This window comes from Thamnophis elegans, chromosome 16 (genome assembly GCF_009769535.1).
Source record: "Thamnophis elegans isolate rThaEle1 chromosome 16, rThaEle1.pri, whole genome shotgun sequence".
NCBI classification, from domain to species: domain Eukaryota; kingdom Metazoa; phylum Chordata; class Lepidosauria; order Squamata; family Colubridae; genus Thamnophis; species Thamnophis elegans.
In genome coordinates this window covers 18,920,157-18,944,532 of record NC_045556.1, presented here as the reverse complement: position 1 = coordinate 18,944,532, position 24,376 = coordinate 18,920,157, and the positions used below count along the sequence as shown (strand labels likewise).

Below are 24,376 nucleotides of genomic sequence, written 5' to 3'. Positions count from 1 at the left end.
TTCTATGGTGTTGCTGCAAACACCCTTAGCTTATATAATTAAGAGAGGAGTGAGGCTCTAATTGCAGAGTAATTTGCTGTTGGCCTCCTTCCCAAAGTTTTCTAACTCTATTTACAACACAGAAAGAAAAAGGGAACAATTTAACCAGATTATTGTTGTTTGGGCAGTAAGTTAGTTTTGTGTGTTGGAATCATAGATGGAAAATTTTCTGGGTTCTAGAATTAAATTCATGGAACCCTTGATTGTTAACTTTGTGTAATTATTTTGTCCCTTTTCCCTCCCTCCCTTCCTCAGTGGTGCAGTGGTTAGAATGCAATAGTACAGGCTAACTCTGCCCACAGTCAGGAGTTCAAACCTCACCAGGGTCAAGGTCGACTCAGCCTTCCATCTTTCCGAGGTGGGTAAAAGGAGGACCCAGATTGTTGGGGGCAAGAGGCTGACTCTGTAAACCACTTAGAGAATGCTGTAAAGCACTGTGAAGTGGTATGTAAGTCTAAGTGCCATTGCTATTTTCCTCCTTTCCTCTGTTACTGAGCCTGGAGGGGTCCAGATCACCTTTCTGAATGTTCCTGTGGCAACAGGTGTGCATTTGAGAATTCTGCAGATGTTCATGTTTTTCCTTCTCTGCTGAGAGAGATCACGTAAACTTCGGGGGGGGGGGTGTTTTGCCTTTTCAGTAGGCAATCGATCAGTGCTATTAATTGGTGTAACCAAAGACGCCATTAGCTGGCTTAGTGGATTGTTTACTTGTATTTAGAGATAGTTGTGCACTCTCTGGGGAAGGTGCTTTTGGAAATAATAAATGAATGAATGAATGAATGAATGAAGGAAGGAAGGAAGGAAGGAAGGAAGAAGGAAGGAAGGAAAGAAGGAATAATAAATAAATAATAGTAATAAATAAATAAATAAAACATGCATGCATGCATGCATACTGGGGTGAGTTGTTGCCAGCATTACTGCCGGTTTGGGGTGCGCAAAAATTTTGTGCACGCTCACATCACTTGCATGCATGCCTGCCAGATGCGTGCTCTGTGCACATGAGCATTTGCACATAAATAGGTTTGCGCATGTGAAAAATGTTTTAAAAGGGGGGAAATAAATTTTTGCAACGATACTTATTCTGCGCATGCACAGAACTGAAAATCAAATGGTGCCACCATAGGAGAACCAGTTGGGGGGGGGGGCATGGCAGGCCTGGGTCGCTGCCAGTTCCAGTGACCCAAGCCGCTGAACCACTACCGGTTTGTCTGAACCGGGCCAAACCGGTCAGAACCCACCACTGTCTACATCTCTATGACTATCTCTATGCCTATGTCTACATCTATTGACCTAGCAATCTACCTATCTATCCGGGGTGGGTTCCAGCAGCCGCTACTGCCGGTTTGCTCATGGTCACGCAGCACACACATAGGCTTGATGCGTACCGTGAGTATACACGCAGTACTGTAAAAATGCTTCTATGCATGCATAGAAGCCAAAAACAAGATTGTTGGTGCCTATGGCACCGCTGGGGGAACCAGTTTGGGGGCATGGCAGGCCTGGGTTGCTGCTGGTTCCAGCGACCCAGGCTGCCAAACCAGTACAGTGGTACGAACCCACCACTCACTCTATCTATCTATCTATCTATCTATCTATCTATCTATCTATCTATCTATCTATCTATCATCTATCTATCTGCCTACTTACCTACCTGTCTCAAAGGCTGTGTAGGGGAATTCTGGGAGTTGAAATCCACAAAGTAGCTAAGCTGGAGGAACACAGCTCCAGACACCTAACCTACAATAAATTTAAGAATTTTGACAAAAATGGATTGAAAAACTCTGCAATGAGAAAAAAAAAAACCAATATCTCAACCAACTGGCAGTTCAGGAAATGTCATAGTGATATCTTTTAAGGCGTGACCACAGTTCTACAAATAGGATACATAGGAAGAATGTGTTTTGCTCAAAGAAATTACTGAGGAAGCGGGTGGGAGATTTGGATTATCAGAGCAAGGCTGATAATACCTAGCTTTGGAAAATGGGATTGATTATGGACCAGTGAGTAAGGCAGCTAATAAACTTAAGGTTGATTATCATAATCGCTTTGTACTGTGAAAGTCTAATGAATTCAGAGCACTGTCCAAATCTTGTTTGGGAGAGCAGTGACAAGCATTCCTGGCCTGAAAATTGGAATACGCCATGACATTTTTCATGTTTTGATAAGACCTCATGCTGACTGTGCTTCATGCCTACTGAGCTAGATTATGTTCCGGCCGAGGCTTCCCAAGAGCAGGAAGCAAACTCCTTGTCCCAACAAAAACCCCTTTTATTAATTTCCTGTGACTTCTGCTCATTCACATCCAGCAAAGTCTTTCAATGGAGGATTTACAGTCACAGACCTTATCTGGCTTGGAGAGCTGCCAGGCCGATATCTGCAGAATTTGGCAAGGAGTCTCAGGGAGCCCAGAAACAATTAAGCAAACTAAGCAAACTCCACTCCCCTTTCGCTCCTCTTTTATTCCCTATGGGAGGGGCCATTCACTGTCTGGCCTTACTCCCAAGTCAACCCCTGTTCTTTAGCTGTTCCCTTCATCTGGCAACTCTGCACATGCACACACTGGGAACAGGCTCCAGCCATTCATCTGCCTCACTGATGTCTGACTCTGAAGGCAGCTGATAACTGGCATACGGCCCTGGCCCCCACTCTGCCTCCGACACAGAACCCTCATCAGAGCCTTCCCCAGACTACAGGAGTGGCCCAGGTTCCTCCCCAACCTCCTCACTGGCCAAATCTGCTGCCAGCTCCACTGGCCACTGGCTGGTGACAACAGATTAAAATGCTCCTTCCCCTGATTGGCTGAGCTGCTGTGAGATCATAGAAAGTTATTTGGGAATTAGTTTTTCAGTCCCAGCTCCCAGGAGCTGGAGGGAGCTGTCCAACTACCTTTGCTTGGCTTTCTATGTTTTTCTGATAGGCAAGTTACCAAACAGTGCGGTGGTGGTATTTCAAATTCATATGCTATCTCTGGGGTCTGTAAGTAGTTGCAGAGGGAATGTCTCAGAAGGAAGGAGAGTGGCTATCAAACAAAAGAAACAGGACTTGGGTCCTGGCCAAGAAAGTAACTCAAGAAAGCGTCTTAGGCATCTCCCAAATTTACACGGAGCTAGAGAGAGGGAGGGGGAGGTAAATTCAGATTTGCAAGGTTTTGTTACTGTAGCTTTACCATGAAAGTAAACACTGCATTCCATCGCATTGGTTTTGAAGTCTGATCTACCTTGCCTGGCTGAGATCTGAGATCCCACAGAATTGTTGAAAAGGAATAGGATGTTTGGGCACTTGGATGCAGTGGTGAAATTCAATTTTTTTCACTACCAGTTCTGTGGGTGTGGCTTGGTGGGCGTGGCAGGGGAAAGATACTGCAAAGTCCCCATTCCAGCCCCACTCGGGGGCCAGACAAAGGTGGCAAAATTTCCGCTACCGGTTCTCCAGAACCTGTCAGAATCTGCTGGGTTTCACCCCTGCTTGGATGGCTATAAAAAGGACTCGAGCTTGACTCCTGTAGCTTCCACGGACACTTCTATATTCAGGGATGGGCGTCAAAATTTTTAGCAAGAGGTTCTCTGCCCGGTTGCTGGGTGGGCATGGCCTAATCAGCCTCAGGGGGGATGTTTTTGCCCTCCCCAGGCTCCGGAGGCTTTCCTTGAACCTCCAGGAGGGCGAAAACAGCCTCGCCATGTTTTTTTCAGGCCTCCCCAAACTTTCGGTAGGTCCATTTTTTGCATGCACCCTGCACTTACTGCATCCAAAATGGGCCGTGTGGAGACTCCTGGGAGGGGCGGGGTGGGCAGGGCCAGCCAGGAGTGGGATTTGGAGGTTCTCTGAACTGCACAGAATCTTAGCTAGAGGTTCTCCTGAACTCCTGCAAATCCCCAGCAGCCCACCTCTGTAATATAATTTATTTGGGAATAAACAGGGTTTAGTCCTTTATTTACGGTATTTCTTTTCCACTTCCCAATCCAGCCTATCCTTCATGTTTGGTGGTCCCCAATTCAGATTCTACTGTGGGTCAACCCAACTTTTTGAGACCGGGTACCATGTATATAATATCAGATAGGCTCCAAGAGCTTCTTGGCACATTTAAATGCCAAGTGGGTGGCCTGAGCTCCAGAGAAATATAGGTGGCACCTTGGCCGAGTTTGCAAAACACATTTACCTTGATTAATGAGTCAACCCATTTTCTGGGTTTGTGAAATATTCATGAGGGTTGAGGCAAGCTTCCATAATACCGTATTTTTCGGACTATTAAGACACACCTACATTTACAGGAGGAAAACAAGAAAAAAATAGTTTTGGCTTCCATGCATCGTGTTTTTGTCCTCCCCAGCCCCCAGAAGCACTCTGCAGGCCAAAAATGGGTCTGCTTTGGGCAAAAACGGGCCATGCAGAGCACTGCAGAGTGCTTCTGGGGGCCTGGGAGAGCGAAAACATGTCACATGGAGGGTTTAGAAGGCCAAAACTGCCTATATTCAGTCTAAAAGCCACACCTAAATTTTCACTCACTTTTAGGGGGGAGGAAGGTGGGTCTTGTACTCAGAAAAATACGATATATTGCTGCCTCCCTTGTCTTATTTGGGACTTCAGACCAATAACCTCAGGTCTCTTGAAGCCAGAAAGGTACTGGTTGCTCTGTAGATAGAGAGAGTCATTATTCCACCAATAAGGATGAATTTGGTGTCATGAGCCTTGCTTACTAGCTCAGAGAAGGAAGGAAAGGAAATACATTGGCCCTGTTTTGTAACAGGAGCTGGGGAGGTAGTTATTTTAGAAGACCAACAACCGAGTAAGCTCAGTTGTGTGAGCCAAAGGATTATTTGTCCCAGCAGCTCAGCTGGTTTCTTTCTAAAATCGCAGATTAATCAAGATTTGGCTCATTACTCTCCTTGCTGAGTGGGAAATAAGTGATGACCTGGAATTACTAGACCTTCCAACGTGTCCTTTGGCCTTTCCAGGGAACAAATCGGTGTGAATTCAGTGGGTTGTGTTTTCAATCATGTGGAGTCCTTGGTGCTCTCTGAGCTTGGTTGTTTGCTTGAAGACATTTCACTACCCAAATAGGTAACATCATCATCAGTGCTCCATCATCATCATAACCATCATAATCACCATCAGGACAATTTTGATTTTATAATGGGATGGGTCTATTAAGATGTTCTTCCACTTCTGCTTACTTTGCAAAATACTATAAGGAGGGAAGGAGAAAGCAGGTTGCTTAGATCATGTGTTGCTAGATAACGGAATAACAGGGTTGGAAAGGACTTTGGAGGTCTTCTAGTCCAACTACCTGCTCAAGCAAGAGATCCTCTACCATTTCAGACTAATTATTGTTCAATCTCTTCTTTAAACTTCCAGTATTTGAGCCTTCACAACTTCTGGAGGCAAGTTGTCCCATGGATTAATTGTTCTCCCTGTCAGGAAATTTCTCCTTAGTTCTAGGTTGCTTATCTCCTTGATTAGCTTTCACCCATTGCTTCTTGTCCTGCTTTCAGATGCTTTGGAGAATAGCTTGACTCCCTCTTCTTTGTGGCAACCCCTGAGATATTGGAACCCTCCTATCATGTCACCCCTAGTCCTTCTTTTCATCATACCTAATTCCAGCAACCGTTCTTCATATGTTTTAGCCTCCAGTCCCCTAATCCTCTTTGTTGCTCTTCTCTGCACTCTTTCTAGAGTCTCCACATCTTTTTTATAGTGTGGTGATCAAAACTGATGATTAGAGAAAATGAAGTGCTATTTTTGCACTTCTCTCTTTTGGGGAGGAAAGTTTTTTTCCCCCTTAAACACCACAAACACAAGTAAAACATCTTTGTTAAAGCTTGTTGGCCGAAACAGAAGTGATGCCAAACTAGCACATGGGCAGTTCCAGTTTTCAGAACGAGCCCAGCATTCTAAGGCCAGATGGTCACTGCTGGTGCCAAGCGATGGGGCATTGGCTGTGCCCTTTTTCAAAAGAGTTTTTTTCAGCATCTGACTCCCCCCTCTTGGCTCTAAACTCTTGTTTTATTTTTATTTTATTTTTCTCCTCCTGCTGTTCTGCCCTAGGACATTCATCATGTTAGATTACAAACGGGCGTTTGAAATTCCCCTCGCTTTCCAAAGATTTGTTTCTGCCGTGGTGGGCAGCTGTTCAGGAAACATAGAAACAGCTCCAGACCTTTGTCTCACACGGGACTGCTGCGGGCTTAGATCTCCAGATGAACCCACAACCACACCGTGTGCATGGGATGGCATCATGCAAGCGACACAGAACACAGGGTGCCAATTCCTCTGAACAATAATTTGTTTACCTATTTAAGAAAATTTATATGGCTGCCCAACTCAATCTCTGTGACTTTGTGCAGTTTACGAAGATAAAAACCTGATAAAGGTAAAGGTTCCCCTGCACATGTGTGCTAGTCTTCCCCAACTCTAGGGGGCGTTGTTCCTATCTGTTTCAAAGCCAAAGAGCCAGTGCTGTCCGAAGATGTCTCCGTGGTCATGTGGCTGGCATGACTCAATGCTGAAAGCACGTGGAACACTGTTACCTTCCCACCAAAGGTGGTTCCTATTTTTCTACTTGCATTTTTTTGTGCTTTCAAACTGCTAGGTTGGCAGAAGCTGGGACAAGTCACAGGAGCTCACTCTCTTAGGTGTCACTAGGGTTTCGAACCGCCAAACTGCTGACCTTTCTTATTGACAAGCTCAGTGGCTAAGCACTGAGCCATCGAGCCACCGTGTCCCTAAGAAAATCTGATATAAATATCAGTAAAAAGCAAAAAATCTCCACTAAAATCCTAAATTTTTAAAAGCTCTGGATGCTGACAAATCCAAATCCATTTTTTTAAAAAAGATTTATTTCCCAGGGCTACCACATTGTATATTGACAAAGTGATATAACTCATTTGCTTTATTTTTATAACACCCTTCAGAGGAAAGAGCAAGTTTTTAACATCTTGGCAAGCAGGTTGCCTTTTGTAGGCTGTTAATGAAAAATATCTATTAAAGCCTTAAAGGTTTTGGGCACCAGTTCAAGCTGGATATTCTCGTACACCGCATCAGACTGTCTGCTGGGCAAAGGGGTTACCCCAACCAATGGTGCAAATGGATTAGGAGAAAGAATTCAGCTACCATCTTGAAACAGGATAGGATAGGATAGAAAATACAGTAGATTAGAGCAGTGATGGCAAATCTTGTATAGACTGAGCGCCCAAACTGCAACCCACTTATTTATCGCAAAGTGCCAACACAGCAATTTAAGCTTAATAATGAGGTTTTACTAGCTAAAATAATGATAAACACAGCAGAGTTCAGCTAATTGTTCTAAGAAAAATGTGATAAATGCCCTTTATGCCTCTTCATTTTTTTCTGCTTTTGAATATTATGTCTAGCAACAATAAAAAAGAAACACTTTCATAATATCATTTCTCTTTCTCTCCCTCTCTCTTTCCCCCTCTTTCTTTCTCTCCCTCCCTCTCCCTCTCTCTTTCGCTTCTCTCTTTCCCTCCCTCCCTCCCTCCACTCTCTCTCTCTTCTGCTCTCTTTCTCTATTTCCATCCCTTCCTCTCTGGATAGAGGATGGAATAGAGATAGAGCAGAGAATGGAGAGAGAATGGAGCAGAGAATGGAATGGAATGGAGCATAGGCAGCCACACAAACAGGCTGAAGAACAGTTTTTAACTCTCAGACTCCTGAATGGAAAATAACTCTACAACAACATAGTATGATTGACTTGCAGGGCTGGCACAACATGCAATAAATGCACATGGTGCAATAGGATTGTGTGTTTGCGTAGCAGGATTCACTGGGCTAGGGATTTTTTTGTCTTTCACTGTGAGTTGTATTGTGTTGGGGGCGGGGTGCACAAAGGGAGACTCAGCCAATCTCATTGTACGTACATGTTGTACTCTGACAATAAAGGTTTGAAACTGAAATTTGAAAAGGTAGTCCTTGGCTTACGAGCACAATTGAGTTCAAAATTTCTGTTGCTAAGCGAGACAGCTGCTAAGTGAATTTTGCTCCATTTCAGGACCTTTCTTGCAATGGTTGTTAGGAGAATGACTGCAGTTGTTAAGTTGGTAAGACAGTTCACAAAGTGAACCTGGCTTTCCCCGTTTGACTTCGCTTGTCAGAAGGTCACCAAAAGGGATCACACGATTCTGGGACCCTGCAGATCCTGCCATGGAGACGAGTCTCATGAACGATTCTGCATCCCTGGCCCCCTCATTCCTCTAATAACCTGGATCAAAAATGCAAAATGGTTTGTGCAAAAGTTAACATTGAATCCATGGGCTGTTTGTTGTGATTTATTCTTTTGGAGGTTTGGGACCTCTTGCGTGTTAGCTCAGGAGACACAAATCTCTGGATGGGTTTTATTGTGGTTTTTGTTCTACAGGGGAGTTATCTTTTGTTTGTCTGCTCTACACTCCAAAGACCAAAGTTTTTTACTCTTATCAGCTGTCTCTTTTTGTAAAGGTAAAGTTTCCCCTCACACATATGTGGTAGTCATTCCCGACTCTAGAAGGCGGTGCTCATCTCCGTTTCAAAGCTGAAGAGCCAGCACTGTCCGAAGATGTCTCTGTGGTCATATGGCCGGCATGACTAAACCAGTGGTGGGTTCCTACCGGTTTGGACCAATTCGGCTGAACTGTTAGTAGTTTGGCGGCCTGGGTCGTTGGAACCGGCAGTGACCCAGGACTGCCACGCCCCTGAACCAGTTCTTCTGGTGGCGTTGTAGGTGCTGCTATCTTGTTTTTTGCTTCTGCACGTGCGCAGAGCAATTTTATTGCTCTGTACATGTGCGCACAGCATACTTACAAGGGAACAGGAAGTAGTGACTGCCGGAATCCACCTCTGGACTAAACACCGAAGGCTCATGGAACACTGTTATCTTCCCACCAAAGGGGGTTCCTATTTTTCTACTTGCATTTTTACGTGCTTTCGAACTGCTAGGTTGGCAGAAGCTGGAAAAGTAATGGGAGCTCACTCTGTTGCGCGGCACTAGAGATTCGAACCGCCGAACTGCTGGCCTTTCTGATCAACAAGCTCAGAGTTTTAGCCACTGAGCCACCGCATCCCATTGTCTATTTGGTAAGGCCCCCTTTTTGGACAGCTATATTGTCAGGCCTGCAGTTATATTCCTTTTTAGGATCTTTGGCCTGCCACACTCTCTATTGTTTCATTAGTGTAGTAATTGGGAGGGAATAGAAAGGAGTAGAATTGTGGAATGTGTTGTTGTCATTCCTTTCTAGAACCCCAAGGTCATATTTTGTCTCTGCACCTCTGCACCTGACCGGAACCAGCTGGGTGAAGATGCCAGCGTGGCCGAAGAAGATTGGACCATGTGGTGGATTTATGGGTGTGGGGATAGGATCATGAACTTTCAACTGGGTGGAATCCCAGGAAGCTTTTAGACTTGGGATTCCACAGTTCGTTGCCAACATGTCTGTCTTATTCATTTCATTTTCATTTCATTTTCATTTTATTAGCATTTATAGGCCGCCCTTTTCCCTGAGGGGACTCAGGGCGGCTTACAATGATAGGGGAAGGGAGTGCAGGACAAAACACAAAAAGAAAATGTGAATAAAATAATTAGCAATAAAAACCCAACATTCATTCAACATTCGGGAGGGGCGAGAGTAAAGTCTTATCCCCAGGCCTGACGGGATAGCCAGATCTTGAGGGCTGTGCGGAAGGCCTGGACGGTGGTGAGGGTGCGGATCTCCACGGGGAGATTGTTCCATAGCGTCGGGGCTGCAACTGAGAAGGCTCTCCTCCGCGTAGTCGCCAGTCGGCACTGACTGGCGGATGGAATTCGGAGGAGGCCTACCCTGTGCGATCTGATGGGACGCAGGTAGGTAATTGGCAGAAGGCGGTCTCTCAAATAGCCAGATCCACTACCATGGAGCGCTTTATAGGTGGTAAGAAGGACCTTGAAGTGCACCCGGAGACCAACAGGTAGCCAGCGCAGCTCACGGAGGATCGGTGTTATGTGGGCGAACCGTGGTGCGCCCACAATCACTCGCGCGGCTGTGTTTTGGACTAGCTGAAGTCGCCGGATGCTCTTCAAGGGCAGCCCCATGTAGAGCACATTGCAGTATTCCAGCCTAGAGATCACAAGGGCTCGAGTGACTGTTGTGAGGGCCTCCCGGTTCAGGTAGGGCCGCAACTGGCGCACCAGGCGAACCTGGGCAAATGCCCCCCTGGTCACAGCTGATAAGTGGTGGTCAAAACTCAGCTGTGGGTCCAGGAGGACTCCCAAGTTGCGGACCCTATCTGAGGGGTATAAATTTTGACCCCCCAGCCTGAGCGATGGAACGTCAGCCAAATTGTTGGGAGGAAAACACAACAGCCACTCGGTCTTGTCCGGGTTGAGTACCAGTTTGTTAGCTCTCATCCAGTCTTTAACAGCCTCAAGACCCCGGTTCATCACGTCCACCGCTTCATTGAGTTGGCACGGGGCGGACAGATATAACTGTGTATCGTCCGCGTATTGATGGTATTTTATCCCGTGCCTCCGAATGATCTCGCCCAGCGGTTTCATGTATATGTTAAACAGCAGGGGGGATAAGACTGAACCCTGCGGCACCCCATAAGTTAGGGGCCTCAGGGACGATCTCTGCCCCCCGACACCGACTGCGACCTGTCCGAGAGGTAGGAGGAGAACCACTGCAGAACAGTGCCGCCCACCCCCACCTCCCGCAGTCGTCACAGAAGGATACCATGGTCGATGGTATCGAAAGCCGCTGAGAGGTCAAGGAGAACCAGGATGGACGCGTGGCCTCCATCTCTGGCTCTCCAGAGATCATCGGTCAATGCGACCAAAGCGGTTTCTGTGCTGTAACCGGGCCTGAAGCCTGACTGGAAGGGGTCAAGATAGTTAGCTTCCTCCAAGGTACGCTGAAGCTGGAAGGCCACCACCTTCTCAACAACCTTCCCCACAAAGGGGAGGTTGGAGACTGGACGGTAGTTATTAAGAACAGCTGGATCCAAGGACGGTTTCTTCAGGAGGGGTCTCACCACCGCCGTCTTAAGCGCGGTGGGGAAGTACCCCTCCCGAAGAGAGGCGGTAACAACCGCCTGGATCCAGCCTCGTGTCACCTCACTGCTGTTGGCAACCAGCCAGGAGGGACACGGGTCCAGTATACAGGTGGAGGCACTCACAGCTCGCATAGCCTTGTCCACATCCCCGGAGGCAACATCCTGAAACTCAACCCAGAGATGGTTTGTCAAGTCATTCCACTGTGTCTCGGCTGGATCTGCGGGGGTGGAGTCCAGGTCCGACCGAAACCGAGCAACTTTGTCCGCCAAGAACTGAACATACTCCTCAGCCCTGCCCTGTAAGGGGTCCCCCGCCTCCCTCCTATTTAGGAGGGAGCGGGTTATCCTAAACAGGGCGGCTGGGCGGGACTCGGCGGACGCTACCAAGGTGGCAATGTGTGTTCTCTTAGCTGTTCTTAATGCCCGGATGTACTCCTTGGTGCATGCTGTCAAAAGTGCTCGGTTCGGTTTGGACCTATCGGATCTCCACTGGTGCTCTAGGCGTCTCCTCCGGCGCTTTATCTCCCGGAGCTCCTCAGTGAACCAAGGAGGCCTCCGGGAGCCGCTGGCCCGGAGGGGCCGTAGTGGCGCAATCCGGTCCAGACTCTGACGCTGCCGAGTGCCAGGCAGCAGCAAGAGTCTCCGCCGAACTGTGGGCGAGAGTATCAGGAATAACCCCAAGCTCCGTCTGGAACCTTACAGGGTCCATAAGTTGCCTGGGGCGGAACCACCTGGTCGGTATTAAATTGGAACTTTAAGGATAGCTCTTCCTTGGCTCTGATTTAATTCTGCATGATATTTGGAATGCTGACATATATCTGTGTTGTTTCCTAATAAGGATTGAGATTCAATGTCAGTTGGAATAGAGCTGGAAGGGACCTTGAAGGCCTTCTAGTCCAACCCCCTGCTCCAGCAGGAGACTGGATACCATTTCAGACAAATGACAAATGTCCAGTCTCCAGCAATAAGAGCACCCACCATTTCTGAAGGCAACTTCTGTTCCACCGTTAACTGTCCTCACTGTTAAGAAGTTTCTCCTTAATTCCAGGTTGCTTCTCTCCTTCATTAGTTTCCATCCATTATTTCTTGTCTTCTGATGCTTTGGAATCCATGTCTCCTTTCAATCCTCAAATGGGACCATTTTCCTGTTCATAAACATCAGAGTTGAGAGATTTCACTCCTGAAGCTTTTCATAAAATCTCAGCAAAAGCTAAGGAACGGCGAATTTCTTATCCAAAGGCCATGTAGAGAAATGGTATCATCCTAGGTTCAAGTCCAGCTTCAACCATCCAACCTGATAGGCCAGGAAGCCATCTTTTGCGTTGGGCCTTCAGGCCTGCCACCTTCAATGCTGTGGGAAACTGGGAGGGGGGGTTATATGGAGTAAGGGATAGATATAGTCAAAATAACATGCCTTTCTCAGAGAGTGAAGGACATCTTGCCCTGCAGCTGTGACTGGGAGGCATCTGCAGTTGGGACAGTGCTTGATTGGACTATGTGACGGACATGTGGATGCTGGGCAGGGACTTGGACTTTCAATTGGGTGGGGAAAACTTGGAAACTTCCAGATTTGGGTTTTCCCAGAAGTGCCAATATGACATCTCTAATAAAGTGGAACTTTGAGGACACTCAAGCCTCGGAGTCTTCTTTCATTGGCTACTTGGAACCCTGACAGCTGGGCCTCCTTGGGTTCTCTCTCATACTAACCTTGCAAGGTTGTTGTTGTACAGATGAAGAGCTCCATTTAAATGTCCATTTTGTTCTGGAGAACAAATAACTCTTGCAATAAATAATGACACCGTATTGAGACGGGGAGAAAAACTGGGCAGCAGTGGTTTAAAGGAATTAATTCTGCTAGTTTCTTTATGCTCCAACAACAGTGAGGAATGATCATTTGGAGATTTCAGTAACAAAGTGATGAAAGGCGACTATATTAAATACACATATTTTACAGGTGAGGTGCCATGAGGCTGAGTGAGTGAGAGATTAATGGATTGCAATTAATTTTTTAGTATGCTGTAGCGTAAATGATTCTCAGGAAAATCTTTCTAAAGATTAAAACACAAATTGGACAATACAAAAACAAGCAGTGAGGACACGACTAATAGCGTCAGTTAACTAGAAATGTCGACGAGCAGCTGAGTTGCGTCCCTCCACATTTTAAAAATAAAGTCCCTTTTAGCTCGGACTGATTGTGGCTCTGAGTTTTTCAGCGTCCTATAAGTTGAGCCAATATATGTGGATACATTTGTAGTCTTCTGGATGATTGTTGTGATTTAAACCACTGGGAACTTGTTTCTGAATTTTTGCAAATTAGGAACAGTAGATGCAGATGGTGGTGGCTCAGTGGCTAAGCTGAGCTTGTCAATCAGAAAGGTGGACAGTTCAGAGGTTCGAATCCCTAGCGCTGCATAACGGAGTGAGCTCCCGTTACTTATCCCCGCTTCTGCTGACCTAGCCGTTCGAAAGCACATAAATGCAAGTAGAAAAATAGGAATCACCTTTGGCAGGAAGGTAACAGCATCCCATGTTCCTTCAGTGTTTAATCATACTGGCCACATGACCACAGAGACATCTTTGGACAGCGCTGGCTCTTCAGCCTTGAAACAGAGGTGAGCACTGCCCCCCTAGAGTTTGGAACGACTAGCACTTATGTGCTAGTCTTTACCATTACTAGATGCAGTTTATGGTTGATGTTTTCTGGAAAAATAATTGGATAGCATATTCAAAGTGAAAAAGACAGGCTTAGACTTATTCAGAAGAAAGAAGATGAGATGGAAGAGACCTTTTTGCCAACTAGTAGCTGCACCTGGTGGATCTTTATTAATCTCAGAAAGTTTAACAGAAGAGACCTTATGGGATGTAGGGGGGGGGAATCCCAGGGGATACAAGATGAATGGGAAGCCAAAAAACAAATTCTTGGAAGAAGACGGTGACAAAAAAAGCCCTCTGGCTGGCTTGTTGCCAAGAAAGCTATCCTGGGTGTGTCCATTGATGCCATGAGAAGCCAAACTTGAGTGCTAGAGAGATTTGACTTTATGAGACGGCTGGGATGAGAACACCTGTCCAAAGTACAAGGGTGGATCTGGAGTTGCATCAGCTAAAAGATTCTTGGCAATCAGGCCTGGGAAAGTTTCCTCTCTCCTTGGAGGAACATATTTTGGGGCTGATTAGATGGTTGCTTAACCTACCGGTTGCCTCTTGGGGAAAAAAAGCACCTTTGGGATATCTCTAAAATCAGCTTAAATGGAATCAGCATATAAGGCAAAGAGGGAAGAGACAGAAACTCTTTAGGGAGAGTTATAAATAAAGGCAATAAATAACTCCAGCCTTGTGTTAAACAACTATGCGGGTCACCACAGGAGACCAGGAATTCTAGGAAGTCAAATGCGTAGGATTCCTTGGGTTGGGTTGGTAGAATACAGGCAGGCCGCCTTCTTTCTTTCTTCTTTCTTTCTTCTTCTTTCTTCTTTCTTTCTTTCTTTCTTTCTTTTTCTTCCTTCCTTCCTTCCTTCCTTCCTTCTTTTTTCTTTCTTCTTCTTCCATGCACCTCATCAGCATGACAAAATACCGTGTTTCTCCCAAAATAAGACAGGGTCTTATTTTCTTCCCCCACCCTGAAATAAGTGTTCCCGATCTAGGGGTCAGTGCTCATCTCTGTTTCAAAGCCGAAGAGCCAGCGCTGTCCGAAGATGTCTCCGTGGTCATGTGGCCGGCATGACTAATTGCAGAAAAGGCATGGAACATTGTTACCTTCCCACCAAAGGTGGTCCCTATTTCCTACTTGCATTTCACATGCTTTCGGATTGCTAGGTTGGCAGAAGCTGGGACAAGTAATGGGAGCTCATTCCATTATGCGGCGCTAGGGATTTGAACTGCCGACCTTTCTGATCGACAAGCTCAGCGTCTTTGCCTCTGAGCCACCGCGTACCTTCAGCCTTTAGACTAACTAGACATACCCAATTCCTGGAAGCATTTTTCGTACATTTTAGCCTCCTAATCATTGAAGGAAGGAAGACCTGGAAGGAAAGGTCTTGAATTAAAGAGTTGATGTAGCCCAGTGAAAGAAGCTGTTTGGTTAAACAGCAGGCAATGCTTAGCTTTGAAATATTAACACTTGGATGGATTGTGCAGACAGAAAGAACAAACTACTTTAAATTAATGGAGCAGTTAAGCATTTTATTGCCAATAATGTGAGGGGGGCTTGGTCCCCAGCTGCTTTTGCATTTCTTTGAAGCATTTCAACATCTCTTGTGTTCATTCTGGGCATTGGTGCAGTTAATTACAAGCTCATAAGTGTATTTGCTTCCTCTTGGCTCCTAACTCCCTCTCTGCCTTCTCCCCTGCACCCTCCCCCCCCCCAAAAAAAACATGGCCTGTTTATCAGCAGTCGGTAGCAAAAGGTTTAATAGGCTGCTTGCTTGGATTGCTGTAAAATCTATTCAAGCATGGGCAAAGTGCCACACCGTTTCTCACCCAGGCTGATTTTTTTTTAAAAAGTCACAGAGACAGTAAAACAAAAACCAGCTGGCTGGGGGGACAGGTTGATTGAAAGTGGAGTAGCAGAATACAGCTGGAAGGGACTTTGAAGGTAATAGTTGCAGAGTTGGAAGGGACCTTGGAGGTCATCTAGTCCAAGCCCCTGCTCATGCAGGAGACTTCTACTAGGGATTTGAACTGCCGTACTGAAGACCTTTCTGATCAACAAACTCAGTGTCTTATCCAACCCCCCTGCTCAAGCAGGAGAATTTATACCTGTGATGGTGAATCTATGGCCCGTGTGCCACAGGTGGTACACGGAGCCATTTCTGAGGGCATGTGAGGTGTTGCCCTGCCAGTCCCAGTGCACATGCGCCCACTGGACAGATGATTTTGACCTTGATTTTCAGCCATTTTTCGCTCTCCAGAGGCTTCAGGGAAGCCTTCTGAAGCCTCCGGAGGGAGAAAAACAGCCCATTGTGCACATCGGAAAACGGGACATTTTTGGCCTCCGAAGGGCTTCCAGGGGAGACTGTTTTCACCCTCTCCAGGCTGGGGAGTGCGAAAAATGGACCTACTGGTCCCATCGGAAGTCAGAAAATGGGCCATTTCCGGCCTCCAGGGGGCCTCCAAGGGGGTGGGAGAGGCTGTTTTCTCCCTCCCCAGGCTCCAAGAAAGCCATGTGCCCATGTGGTACTTGTTGAGAAAACTCCATTTTTTTTCCTGATGAACAGAATAACAGAATTGGAAGGGACCTTGGAGGTCTTCTCCTCCAGCCTCCTGCTCAAGCAAATGATTGGACAATGGTTGTCCGTTCTTAAAAAAAAACCTTGATCTTTGCTCACTCAACAAACTGAACTGGTCTGGGCTTGCTGTATTTGGATTTATGCCCTGTGAGAACTTGGCCAATTCGGACTGATTCTGTAGATCGTAATTATACAAACCATGGGATAACAACTTGAGTTGCGGGATCGTCTCATTTTTCTGCAGGAGAACCCCCTCCACTGCAGGCCTTGGAGTTGAGCTGTGGCTCTGGAACTGGACAAGTGACCCTCAACCCCAGTGAGACGTTGGAGCTGAGTTGTGGTCTATTTCCTGAGGTCAACCCTTTGAGGTAGGTCCAATCAAGAAAAAGACACCATCAGGATTCCAGGAATCCTGCTTTATTGTTTTAGGGCAGTGTTCTCAACCTTGGCGACCTGAAGACCTGTGGACTTCAACTCGAAGTCCACAGGTCTTCAGGTCATCAAGGCTATAGAACTTATAGGGGTCTTCTAGTCCAACCCCCTGCTTAGGCAGGAAATCCTATACCATTTCAGACAAATGGCTATCCAGCCTCTTCTTAAAGACTTCCAGTATTGGAGCATTCACAACTTCTGGAGCTAAGTCTTTTCACTGATTAATTGTTCTAAATGTCAGGAAAATTCTCCTAAATTGCTTCTCTCCTTGATTAGTTTCTACTTCTTGCTTGTTGTTCTGCCCTCAGCTGCTTTGGAGAATAGTTTGACTCCCTCTTCTTTGTAGCAACCCCTGAGATATTGGAAGACTGCTATCATGTCCCCCATGTCCTTCTTTTCATTAAACTAGACATACCCAGTTCCTGCAATTGTTCTACATATGTTTTAGCCTCCAGTCCCCTAATCCTCTTTGTTGCTCTTCTCTGCACTCTTTCTAAGAGTCTCTACATCTTTTTTACATCATGGCGACCAAAACTGGATACAGTATTCCAAGTGTGGCCTTACCAAGGCCTTATATGTATTAACACTTCATGTGATCTTGATTCTATCTCTCTGTTGAGAAACATCAATGTATGGTAATAATAACCGAATCTTAAAAGCTTGCTAGGGTTGGTCCATCTTATACCAAACAAAATCAAGGCAGGGTTGAATTGAGCTTCTTTCTTGCACGTTCTTGGTTCCGAGCCCCGCGTAATCTTTTCTCTTCCCTTGTCGCTTCCTTGCTCCCTTTCTTCTTCCTAAGGCTAGGTTTTCATTCCTTTCCATCCGGTGAGCAGTTTTCCAATATTACATGGAAGAAGAATGGGCATCCGGTGAGAGGAGAAGACAACCTTCGTGTCCTCCCCAACGGTTCTTTGTTGATCGCGTCAACTGTGGGAGCTGCGAAACACGACAACCACTCAGAAGGCTCCAGCGTGGAAGGAAATTATTCTTGTACCACTCAGGGCCCATTTGGGTCCGTCACTGGCCAAACTCTGATGCTCCGAGAATCTAGTGAGTATTTGTCCCCTGCAATTCGTTACGAAGAGCCTGTCCACCTCAGGTATCTTTTGAAAAAGAAAATGAAGCATGTTTCTAGTCCTCACTGTGGTGGTGTGTGTGTGCGTGTGTGTGTGTGCATGTGTGTTTTGTATGTATGTATGTATGTATGTATGTAGTAGGTAGGTAGGTAGGTAGGGAGGAGGGAGGGAGGGAGGAGGAGGGATACTATATAAATATAGATGATAGATAGATACAGATATATATATAGAGAGACACAGAGCGCGAGAGAGAGAGAGAGAGAATTGTATCACAGTGAGGACTGATGTGGACTAGAACTACATACATTTGTGTGGTGTGTGGAGCAGAAGAGAGAGAGGGAGATTACTGGCTCTTCAGAGATCACTGTTGTTGTGGCCTATTGGCTACCAGCCCTCCAGCAGTCAAATCAGAGGAGGAGGCGTGGGAGTCCGGGTCAGCATCAAGGCAACCTGGGAGCTCCGAGGGGGAGGAGGGAATGGAGCTGGCAGAGAGAGAGACAGAAGTGGCCTGGGCTGCCTGTCAGCCCTCAGATGGAAAGTTAACAGCCCCCAGGTCTGCAGGTGGCTGATGAGGAAGAGGAGGAACAGTTGAGTCCAGTGCCTGACGCTCGGATGCAGAGAAACGGAGGAGAGGAGAGCAGTGGAAATCTATGGGCCGGTCCTTGGGACCGAAAAGCCACTGCTGCTAGCTAGGCCCCACCCTAGCTCTGGGGATAAAAGGCAGGGAGTGGAGATGAATAGATGTGGCAGACAACTATTCATCTTCCTGCCGAACAGACTTGTTAGCCTGCGTTGAGAGAGAAACGTTTTACTGGGCTGCTGGTTAAAGGAATCTTTGAGTTAACTTCAGAGGGTTTGTTGTGTTTGAGGAGCTGGGTCAAGACAACTGGATCTCTGTCTATTTAGTGATCAATATCTGGGTGTTTGACAACTGATGTGTATTTATGACAGTTTGCAGTTGTCCCAGGGTTGTGTCATCACCATTTGTGATCTTCCCAGCTGGCATCCGACAAGCAAAGTCAATGAGCAAAGCCCGATTTGCTTAATGACCACAGGATTCACTGAACAACTTGCAGCTATTCACTTAACACCCTGGCAAAAGATCATAAAATGGGTGCATGACTCGTTTAACAATGGCCTCACCTAGCAACAGAGCTTCTGGCCTCAATTGTGGTTGTAAGTCAAGGACTACCTGTATAGGAAGTAACACAACCGTTTCAATAAATCCTGATCGCATTTCATTCTAATTGTTCATACATAATTTATCTAAGCAACTTATTCCTAAAGCAAATTGTATTAATCTCTCTCCATTAGCAAACCTTGTTTGACAGGTTAAATAGCCAGGCAAGGAAGCAAAACCGGGTCTGAAATTTGATACTCCCTCTGCTTGTTTTAAAGTACAAAAATAGTTTCCTGTTGTGCAAGGAAATGTGCAGAGTAAAAGCAAATCTCCTGAGTGGAATTTTGTTTTATTTTCATGGTCTTCATAAAAGAAAAACTGTACCCAATTTACAGATTGTGCCATCCAAGCAAGAACCTCATAAGGAATTCATTTTTTTCCTTTCTTCTTAAAGTAGTATTATGATTATGGATTGATCTATTCGTCAATAGACATCAAAATGCAAAACATAAGACAACAGAAAAGCCCTATGCGGCAAGAAGTAAAAGGCAGAACTAAAAGAAGTATTTTCGTATCGCTCCTATCACTTATCCCAAGCAGACCCAGTTCTCAATTGTTCTGTCTTATACAGAGAAAAGGCAATTTTTAATGTAATAGTTGGGTTCTGACCACTTCCAAAACAAGTTGTTTTAATAAGAATCCCACTTCAATTTGAAGTCATCCCCAAGATTAACCCTATTTTTTTAAAATAGTTTTAATATTAATATTTTGATGCTTTTTATTTAATTTTCCTTGAATAAACTAAATATTCTTCAAAAAACCAAACAAACCCAAAGCAATTATCAATAGTAGGTCAACTCTGTCTAAAGCAAGATTGTTCTTCTGTTTGTAACTCATGTCTCCTTCCCTCCCTCCCTCCTCCCTCCCTCCCTCTTTCTTTCTTTTTCTTTCTTTTTTTTTCTTTTTCTTCCATCTTTCTCTGATCTCCTGTCAACGGTTATCCCCCCCCCCACATCTCCTACCACAGCCTTACCTCCATTTTTCCAACATCCAGAACCCCAATCTGTGCCAGAAAATGGCATGGCTCGTTTTGAGTGTCGGATCAAAGGTTTGCCTGCTCCGGTCATTGCTTGGCAGAAGGACACGGAGGCTGTGCCATCAGAACCAAGGTAAATATGCAGCGTGCTCATCCCTTGCATCAAACACAACCGAGTTAGTTGAGTTGGAGCTGCTAAGTCTCACTGGCTGTGGCTTGCAAACTCTGGGGTGTGTCTAAGCTTGATGCCTGTTGTGTCAACTGACAGGTTTATCTCTGGATTGTCAGAATGGCCCAATGTGTCTATCTATGACCAGCTCTAAGAGTCTTACAAGAGTGTAGAACACAGAACAAGGAGTCTTGGTGACACAGTGGTTAGAATGCAGTATCACAGGCTAACTCTGCCCACTGCCAGGAGTCCAATCCTAACTGGCTCAAGGTTGACTAAGACTTCTGAGGTTGGTAAAATGAGGACCCAGATTGTTGGGGGGCAAGATGCTGACTCTGTAAATGGTTTAGGGAGGGCTGTAAAAGCACTATGAAGCGATATATGTCTAAGTGCTATTCCTCCCTCCCTTCTTCCCAGTGGTTAGAATGCAGTATTGCAGGCTAACTCTGCCCACTGCCAGGAGTTCGACCCCAGTCAAATGTCCCAAAGGTGCTTTTTCGAGAGGCAACTGGACTTTTTGGGTTTTATTTGAAGACGTTTCGCTTCTTATCCAAGAAGCTTCTTCAGCTCTGACTGGATGGTGGGAAACGGAAGTTCTAATTTAGCCTAATGATTCTAATTTAGCCTCCGGATCTTTTATCATCTTTGCTGCTGCTCTTCTTTGCACACTTGCTCAGATTTTGATGTGATCCAGGGTAGGAATTGATCTTTCCTCTTCATCCTTGGGTTCATAGGTTCATAGTCCTTCCAAATGGTGTCCTTCAGATCACAGATGTTCAGGAAGGAGATGCTGGAAGCTATCGTTGCATGGCAACCAATACAGCGGGAAAACGCTACAGTCTGCATGCTCCCCTCACTCTCTTGAAAGGTACATTCCACAAATTTGGGCAGGGGTGGGGGATGAATTATGACAGGCTATCTCTAAAGTTTCTCTCTTTCCTGTCTTAGATGCTTCCATCTGTTGCATGGCTATAACGATCCTGGCAAAAGAATTTGCAAGGGTTTTCGAGATAACTCACTGGTCAGATAATTGAAAGCAGGGGTGTCAAACTCGATTTCATTGAGGGCTGCATCAGGCTTGTATTTGACTTCAGGATGGGGGGCATGGTGTTTATGGCCAGGGTGGGCATGACCAGCTTGACATCACTCGTGTCAGGGGCGCCTGTGATGGCCCACGCACTCTGCTAGCGAAAATGAGCTCCCAAGTTCTGTTTTCGGCTGCGGCAGCTTCCTGCAACCCTCTGCCAGTGAAAATGCAGAATCCACTGCACTGCAGGGTGGTCCTTTGCTGTTTCCAGGCTGGTACCTTGGGTCAGATCTAACCACCCCGCGGGCCACATCCAGCCCCTGGGATTTGAGTTTGACACCCCTGTTCTAAAGCAAGAGTGAAGAGCTAGCAGAGCTGGCAGCAGATTCAGACAGTGAGGAGGTTGGGGAGGAACATGGGCCAGTCCTGGAGTCTGGGGAAGGCTCTGTTGGGGGCTCTGTGAGGCAGAGAGAGGGGCCAGAGCTGTATGCCAATTATCAGCTGCCTTTGGAGTCAGGCATCAGTGAGGCAGAAGAACAGCTGGAGCCTGTTCCCAGTGTGCGTATGTGCACAGTTGCCAGACGAAGGGAACAGCTAAAGAACAAAGGTCAGCTTGGGAGCAAGGCCACAGGTGGACAATGAATGGCCTCTCCCAGAGGAAATAAAAGAGGAGCAAAAAGGGAGTGGAGTTTGCAGGAGGCAATTAGTTTGCTTAATTGGTTTGTGGCTCTCCGATCCTTGCCAGTTTTGCAGATATCAGCCTGGCAGCTCTCCAAACCAGAGAAGGTCTGTGACTGTAAATCCTCCCTTGAAAGACTTTGTTGGATGTGAATGAGCAGAATTCACAGTCAATTAATAAAGTGGGTTTTTTGTCGGGACCAGGAATTTGCTTCATGCTCTTGGGAAGCCTCGGTCAGAACAATATGCCAAAACCAAGATTTGGGTATAGGTAACCCTTGACCTACAAATGGTTGTTTAATAACTGTTCAGAGTTATGACAGACTTAAGCTACTTACAACTCATCCTCAAAATTAAGACTTCCTCTGCCCCTTTCCTCGCCGTCATGTTGCCTTTCAAGCTACCATGATTTGCAATTTTACTGGTTTCCGGGGCTGTATGCAGTTTCGGGGGGGGGAGGGGAATCTATTCAGAGAAGAATGGGATTAATTGAACAATCACATGATCCACTTTAAAATTGCAGTGACCTGCTTTACAATCATTGGAAGAACAGTCATAAAATCAAGGCTGGTCACATGACATTTCGGCTGATGACTGCAATGACTTAAAATTTTGGGCACCCCTGTGGTTGTACATGGAGAAATACCTGTGTTTTGGCCATGAGTTTCAACAACAATCTTCCTAGGTGTAAATGAGGTCTTGAAAAGTTGCAGGGGTTCCCCATTTATGCTCTAAAATGCAGTAGAATTATACATGGGATCCTGGTTTAATTTATCCTGTGTAGACGTGACATTTCATCAGAGAAACTAAGTTAGGAAGGGGAAAGACTACAATTCCTGAGCCATGCAGGGTTTCCCCTGAGCTGCATTTTAGGTCATTTGTCCAATTGTGTTCACACGTTCAACCAAGTCATAAATTTGTTCAACCACGGTTTGTGGAATGAGCCCCTGTTGATTGTGTTCGTAATGTCATACTTAGCCATAAACCCTGATTTGCAAACCACAAGAGCAAGATTCTCCCAACATGCCGATGTAAAGTTGAAGAATTCAAATTAGGTCATATTTTGGGGTGAGAACCTGCCATGTATATCATGTCGTCATCTTGGAAATGAAGCAGGTTATTCCATTATCTCGTTTGAATCACGTTCATGATGTTATCTGCCTCCTCCTGCCTTCCCAGAGACACCCACATTGAGGGCGGAGGGGGGGGGGACACATTTTCCTAATTGGAAAACTTAGGTCTGGGAAGAATGCTTAGGCTGAAAATTGGTAGAGAATTTTTTTTAATCCACTGGTAAAAATTTGTGCCAAGATAATGATAAGGGGACCCAGGCTTTTCGGGTTTCCTAAATGTAATTGACAACTGCACTTTTCAACTCTCACCAAGCCCTCCGAGGGAAGTGCGTTTCTCACATTTTGCTCCCCCAGCTTCGGTGCTTCAGTGCAAAAGCAGACAGAAAATGGATGAGGAGGCACATCTGTGCCCATGAATGCTTAGTTTGGCTGCTTTTCTTGTCTGGCTGTCTTTTTAAAGTTTGGGACCACGAAAAACAGTTGACATCTTGACATCTCCAGCAGGTGGCTAAGCTGCTTGCTGGCTTGCCTTCTTTCCAAAGCCATCAGGGGTAGCCAAGGGCAGCTGATTGAATCTCTTTTCTGCACAAACAGCCTTCCTGTACAAACACAGTTTAATGCAAGCACACACACACACAACTGCAAAGATTGGGCAAGGTTTTCTCCAACGTGGATTTGCAGACTGATCTGAACCTTCGTTCAGGCATGATTAGATGATTATTATTAGATTATAATTAGGGGCCTGGTGGCTAAAACCTATGAAGAAGAATGGTTGCAGGAATTGGGTATGTCTAATCTAGTGAAGAAAGGAACGCAGTGGCTGAGTGCCTAAGATGCTGAGCTTGTCGATCGAAAGTTCGGTGGTTTGAATCCCTAGCACCACGTAATGGAGTGAGCTCCTGTTACTTGTCCCAGCTTCTGCCAACCAAGCAGTTTGAAAAAATGCAAGTAGAAAAATGGGGATCACTTTTGGTGGGAAGATAACAGCATTCTGACGTTTAGTCATGCCGGCCACATGACCACAGAGACGTCTTTGGACAGCGCTGGCTCTTCGGCTTTGAAACGGAGATGAGCAATGCCCCCTAGAGTCGGGAACCTTTACCTTTAATCTAGTGAAAAGAAGAGCTAGGGATCACTTGATAGTAGTGTTCCAATATTTGAGGGGCTGCCACAAAGAAGAGTCAAGCTATTCTCCAAAGCACCTGAAAGCAAAATAAGAAGTAATGGGTAGAAACTAATCAAGGAGAGGAGCAACCTAGAACCAAGGAGAAATTTCCTGACAGTGAGAACAATTAGTGGAACCATTTGCCTTCGGAAGTTCAGGGGTGTCAAACTCGCGACCCACAAATCAGATGTGTCACATGACACCAGTGTGATGCTGTACATTTGACACCCCTGTTCCAGATGCTCCATTACTGGAGGTTTTTAAGAAGAGACTGGACAGCTGGAATGATATGCTTGAGCCAGGGGTTGGACTGGAAC

The 24,376-nt window shown here is 45.9% G+C and overlaps 1 protein-coding gene across 1 annotated transcript in view; it reads left to right on the top strand.

The window, feature by feature from the left end:
• The window catches only part of IGDCC4 (immunoglobulin superfamily DCC subclass member 4), an 80,159-nt gene that overhangs the window by 15,942 nt on the left and 39,841 nt on the right, over positions 1–24,376 (top strand). Inside the window, 4 exon segments of the mRNA XM_032233739.1 lie at positions 16,525–16,648; positions 17,515–17,765; positions 19,939–20,080; positions 20,851–21,009. Coding sequence (XP_032089630.1) covers positions 16,525–16,648; positions 17,515–17,765; positions 19,939–20,080; positions 20,851–21,009 — 676 coding nt within the window.